Genomic DNA, 6,296 nt, shown 5'->3' on the forward strand with positions numbered 1-6,296 from the left:
GAGTGTTGTGCTTCGAAAACCGAACAGATAGTTTAATTGGGGTAATTAACAACAATGCCAGGATAGACTGCAATCCTGTCAAAGTAAGGGAAATCAAGTTCGGCTTATCGCAGCAACCATAACTTGTCTCCCTTAAATTTATGCAGTATTTTCCATATCTGTGTATAATTTATAGCACATCCAGTGGCAGTATTATGTTCATGCTGTAACAAACTTTGAATTTCCTGACTGCATTAACATACAAAAAAAATTTGAGAGGGAGGTGATTTTCTTGGCTTAAATGGAAAAAAGGGGATTGATGACATGCACAGGAGCATGAGATTCAAAGAAAAGCAAAACACTGATCCTTCTGTGGGCAGAAACCAAATCTTGTTTAGAGAAGAGAAGCTGCAGCATGTAAGCCAACAAGTTCAAACCTTAAAACTATTTTAAAATTAATTTTTTAGTAAAAAAGAAAAAAGCCAAACAAGAGAACATTTTTGTGATAATCCCCCAACCTTCATAGATGTAGGTGTGGGGGGAAGGGAGGGGACAGGGGGTGGGAAGAGTAAGTTCCATCCAGTGTATTCAATCAAATAAATTCAGAGAACAAAAATAATTACACTTGCTTTGCTCCATCATTTATACCCATTTTACAAAAACTCCTAATATCTGTTGCCTTTATCTGGGGAATGATCCAGACATTTCTAGAAGTTTCGATAAATTCCAACACCAAGATCCAAATTCTATTGTCCATCACATTTGTGCATTCCCACTGAAATCAATGGAGTGTCTCAGGAATAACTAAGGTTACAACTTAACCACATCTGTGAGAGCCAAGCTGATCGAAGGATGTGGATACAATGAAAGGCAAACAGTTTACCTTTGATGACTAATGAAAAAGAGGGTGGATTTAGAGGGAGGGGCTACAGCTAGCATGTTGAAATATATGTCTGTATGGGTCACTGTTGTAACCCAGCCAAGGTGGAATTCAATTCAAGTCAATGGGCATTTTACCATTGATTTCAGCATAGCCAGAGTTCACCCATAAAATTTAGAAATATAGAAAGCTCTTAGGTCACTTAGTTCATTTCCTGTGCAGGCTTGGTCCTCACAGTATATATCCTAGTGCTGTGGTCCATGCTTGCTTGAAATGTGGGCTTATACCACCTCCCTTGGACAGCCTTATAGGCCACACTGTTAGGAGATATGCCATATATGCACAGTGAATATTAACATAGCACGTGCATCTAGCTACAGAGGTGGCAGTATTTAAAAAGTTATAAAGAACATTTTTTAAAATGAAAAGGAGTACTTGTGGCACCTTAGAGACTAACCAATTTATTTGAGCATGAGCTTTCGTGAGCTACAGCTCACTTCATCGGATGCATACCGTGGAAACTGCAGGAGACATTATATACACAGAGACCATGAAACAATACCTCCTCCCACCCCACTCTCCTGCTGGTAATAGCTTATCTAAAGTGATCATCAAGTTGGGCCATTTCCAGCACAAATCCAGGTTTTCTCACCCTCTGCCCCCCCCACCCCCCAAACTCACTCTCCTGCTGGTAATAGCCCATCCAAAGTGACCACTCTCTTTAAAATGTGTATGATAATCAAGGTGGGCCATTTCCAGCACAAATCCAGGTTTTCTCACCCCCCACCTCCCTCCAAAAACCACACACACAAACTCACTCTCCTGCTGGTAATAGCTTATCCAAAGTGACCACTCTCCTCACAATGTGTATGAAAATCAAGGTGGGCCATTTCCAGCACAAATACAGGTTTTCTCACCTCCCCACCCCCTTTTTTTTTCAAAAAAACACACACACAAAAACTCACTCTCCTGCTGGTAATAGCTTATCCAAAGCGATCACTCTCCCTACAATGTGCATGATAATCAAGGTGGGCCATTTCCAGCACAAATACAGGTTTTCTCACCCCCCCACCCCCATACACACACAAACTCACTCTCCTGCTGGCAATAGCGCATCCAAGCTGACCACTCTCCTTACAATGTGTATGATAATCAAGGTGGGCCATTTCCAGCATAAATCCAAGTTTAACCAGAACGTCGGGGGGGGGGGGGGGGGGAGAAAAAAATAAGGGGAAATAGGCTACCTTGCATAATGACTTAGCCACTCCCAGTCTCTATTTAAGCCTAAATTAATAGTATCCAATTTGCAAATGAATTCCAATTCAGCAGTTTCTCGCTGGAGTCTGGATTTGAAGTTTTTTTGTTGTAAGATAGCGACCTTCATGTCTGTGATTGCGTGACCAGAGAGATTGAAGTGTTCTCCGACTGGTTTATGAATGTTATAATTCTTGACATCTGATTTGTGTCCATTTATTCTTTTACGTAGAGACTGTCCAGTTTGACCAATGTACATGGCAGAGGGGCATTGCTGGTACATGATGGCATATATCACATTGGTGGATGTGCAGGTGAACGAGCCTCTGGTGGTGTGGCTGATGTTATTAGCCCCTTTGATGGTGTCCCCTGAATAGATATGTGGGCACAGTTGGCAACGGGCTTTGTTGCAAGGATAGGTTCCTGGGTTAGTGGTTCTGTTGTGTGGTATGTGGTTGTTGGTGAGTATTTGCTTCAGGTTGGGGGGCTGTCTGTAGTCATTACATTACAAAAAGGTGCTTCCAGGAAATAAAAAACTGTATGACATATCTTAACATCTATCTACATCACTCTAGGTTAACTGGACAATGGTTAGGCATATGGTTTGCTGTATCCACTGCTTTTCATGATGACTAGTATTATCTAATTGTTTCCTTGTTCTCCCCCTCATCTGTTTGTTTTTTCCACCTGTTTGTTCTCTTTGGTCTTACTCTTTGATTGTAAGCTCTTCAGGAGAGGGACTCTTTATTTGTTATATGTTTGTATAGGGCCTAGCACAATGGGGCACTGCTGCTATTGTAATACAAACAAATAATAAATAATAACAATAACAATCCATGACTAAAAGAAAAGCACCAAGTCACAGAATAATTTATATATAAATTTTATTAAAAATGCAGGTACTGTATAAACTGTCATGAACAATTTTGAACATTATCATCCACACTTTTAAAGTTGAATCATAATTCTTACATATAAATAGCTATGAAAATGTCATGCACATATAAAAAGCAGAACTGAGCATTTACTTACAGTAGCACCAAATGCAGCTGCATAAAGCATTTTTTCTTGTTTTTTCTCCATAGGCTGTAAATAACCACTATAAGCTATTTTCTAAATTTTGTTACAAGGGCTGAGAAACACTTGATTTTAGTAATGTTTTAAAAAAAGAGGAAAAAAGAAGAATTTATTAATAATAAGTACATTGCTGCACCAAATGTTAGTTTCACTGTGTAAGTAATTGATATGCTCAGATCTTTAATCACACAAAATAAAATGAACAGTGAATTGTCTTTGAAGTAATATCTTGTATCAAGAGGAACATATTAACTTTTTCTATGAATACGACTGTGGTTCAATACTGAAATAAAAAACACTACAACCCAGGCATTGCTACGTCACAGAACAGGAACTGACTTGTCAGCTTTAGATACACTCCACAAGTCTGAAGATTATGGATACTCAGGCCTAGTTTACAAAAGACTTTTCTCTCAAAATTTCCCATCACTGCTTCCACCAGTTCAACCTAGGAATAATTTAACTATCCTGCAGTAATTCTTTAAAAAACAGCTAATACAGTTGATGCTGTGGGTAATTCTGCCCCAGAATATGTAACCTGGACCACAAAAACAGAACAATGCTTTGTGCTTAAAATATATCCATTTCCTGATTCTTTTGCATATATTCGCTGTCTTGTGTTGTAGAAAGAAGTTTTTAAAAAACATATATAAAAGCTATTGTGCTGAACTCAGCGGCACATAGACATAGTAAAACTGGAACAATACAAAGGTAAAAGATACTCTAGTTGTAAAGGCTATATATATCATATGATATTTGATATTTGAAAAGGTTTAAAAAGTATAAAATTAGGAAACATGCATAGGACACAGATTGCTTCACAGGCTTTGTCTACACTAGAAAAGGTTTGCCAGTGTAGCTATACCAGCAAAGTCTCCTAATGTAGCTGCAGTTTATTCTCGCATAAAAGTGTTTTTGCCAGTAGAATTTATGCAGGTTGTTGAGTGAAATACTCTACATCAGCAAAAGTACTTTTATGCCGATAAAACTGCTTACACTATAGCTTTTGCCAGTATAAAAATGTTGCAAAACATTACTCTATCAGCATAGGTTTCTAGCATAGTAGACCAGCCCACAAATAGAAAAAGTTCACTGCCTGCAAAATTCACTAGTAACATTTGGAAGAGGATAGGCAAACAATGAGAAATCCAGAATGTATTTTGGTAATAGTTCTTTTATAAGCCCACGTTGAGTGTTACACAGGTAGTAATGTAGAGTTTCTCGAGTCACAGGCTTATACCACGATTGTCGTTCTGGGAAACGGATAAAAGAAGGCGCTTGAACATGTTCAAGAATGTAATTTGCATCCACATTCAGTTTTTCGTATGATCCGATGAAATCGTACCTAACCGCACAGGGTTGGCATAGGTTGTAGATGGGCATCCAGTGTTCGTTCATTCTCTCTGCCTCTTCATCTAACAGGTACAGGAGAAACTCAGAAAAGGTGACATCATCTCCTGTGGACTTTCTGGAGCTTTTTCGGTATCTTTTTACTATTTCCACACCGTACTTTAACTGGTACTCTTTGATCTCTCCAAATTTATTCCTATAAGCTGATAAAAGTCTCTCCATCGGGTCTCGAACAAATATAAACTTGTAGTAGTGCTTTAGCCGGTAGCTGATCTCATCTGGCTTCATGTTGCCGAGAAAAACCAAGTCATTCTTGTGGTCCATTTTGAGCTTGACATTCACATTCTCCAGCGCTCCATCCAAAACTTTCAGTATTCGTTTCCAGTTGGAACAGGCGACTTTGGGGACGTAGCAGTATAAGAAGCGATATTTATCACTGACCAGGATGTGTTTGAGCACTGTTCTCCTCTGACCTGCTGAAAGCTCCCAGATGCTGTGAGGCATGTTCTTTTGCCCACACATGGTGCGGATTGTCCGGTTACGAACATCTTGTAGCACCTGGTAATCCATGTCCTCGGGAGCCGCTACCCTGGTGTCACCGCTGCTCCTCCAAGCAAGGTCTCCATGTGAGGGATGGAGTGGTGGTGGCTTCACCTCTGCCAAAATGCCCCTCTCAATCATGAGCAGCAGGCCACTGGAAGCCACAATCACCCCAAACATGAGCATGGAGGGCAACAGCATGGTGCCACTGCTGCCCCGCATCCTGGTGGGCACCACGGCCCGGCGCACGGAGATGGCTCCCATCTCTGCACCGCGCCCTGCCACCGGGGCGAGGGGGCGCGGGAACATGGCCCAGGCACTGGCTCGGTGTCAGGGCCAAACAGCAGGCGGAGCCGGCCCCTACCCAAGGGGGGACGGGGTGGGGCAGGGCTGTCTCCTGCTGGATGGAGGCAGCACCTTTCCCCTGGGGCCCAGGGTCTCTCTGCCAGGTGCTGCTGCAGGCCCCTCACCCAGGCCGGGCAGCGGGACTCTGCATGGCAGCAGGGGGCTCCCTAGCGGCTGCCCCCCATGCTGGGCTCGCGGCGCGCCAGCCGGGCAGCACAGCGGGCAAGGGGAGGAGGCCGGGCCGCCGCCGCCGTCCGGGGAGTGCGGCGGGCTGGACCCCTCCGGGCCCGGCAGAGTTGAGCGGCAGCGAGGGCCCGGATGTCCCGGGAGCGAGTGAGGGGGACGCGGGGGGAGGCCGGCAGTGACGGGGGAGCGGCGGGCGGCTCCGCCCAGCGGCTCGGGGCCAGGGGGCGGCGCCGCCCGCCCGGCAGTGAGGAGGGAGGCAGGGACGCCGGCTGCCGAGTTCGGGCTGTGTGCCCACAGGGACGTTGCGTGGGGGGGTATATGCCCACAGGGACGTTGCGTGGGGGGGTATATGCCCACAGGGACGTGGCGGGGGGGGGGTATATGCCCACAGGGACGTTGCGGGGGGGGCTGTGTGCCCACAGGGACGTTGCGGGGGGGGGGTATATGTCCACAGGGACGTTGCGGGGGGGGCTGTGTGCCCACAGGGACATTGCGGGGGGGGCTGTGTGCCCACAGGGACGTTGCGTGGGGGGGTATATGCCCACAGGGACGTGGCGGGGGGGGGGTATATGTCCACAGGGACGTTGCGGGGGGGGCTGTGTGCCCACAGGGACGTTGCGGGGGGGGGTATATGTCCACAGGGACGTTGCGGGGGGGGGCTGTGTGCCCACAGGGACATTGCGGG

General features: G+C 45.3%; 1 protein-coding gene across 1 annotated transcript; it reads right to left on the reverse strand.

Moving 5' to 3' along the window:
• Window positions 1-2,980: 2,980 nt before the first annotated feature.
• CHST14 (carbohydrate sulfotransferase 14) lies at window positions 2,981-5,768 on the reverse strand. Its single transcript, XM_073348776.2, has one exon. The coding sequence runs from the start codon at window positions 5,387-5,389 to the stop codon at window positions 4,280-4,282; it is 1,110 nt and encodes a 369-aa protein (XP_073204877.1). The 5' UTR covers window positions 5,390-5,768; the 3' UTR covers window positions 2,981-4,279.
• Window positions 5,769-6,296: the final 528 nt, after the last annotated feature.

Source organism: Lepidochelys kempii, chromosome 6 (genome assembly GCF_965140285.1).
Source record: "Lepidochelys kempii isolate rLepKem1 chromosome 6, rLepKem1.hap1, whole genome shotgun sequence".
NCBI classification, from domain to species: Eukaryota; Metazoa; Chordata; order Testudines; family Cheloniidae; genus Lepidochelys; species Lepidochelys kempii.

Excerpts from the sequence above, each read along its gene's own strand:
- CHST14 (XM_073348776.2), bottom strand. The coding sequence starts at position 5,389 with ATGTTCCCGCGCCCCCTCGCCCCGGTGGCAGGGCGCGGTGCAGAGATG.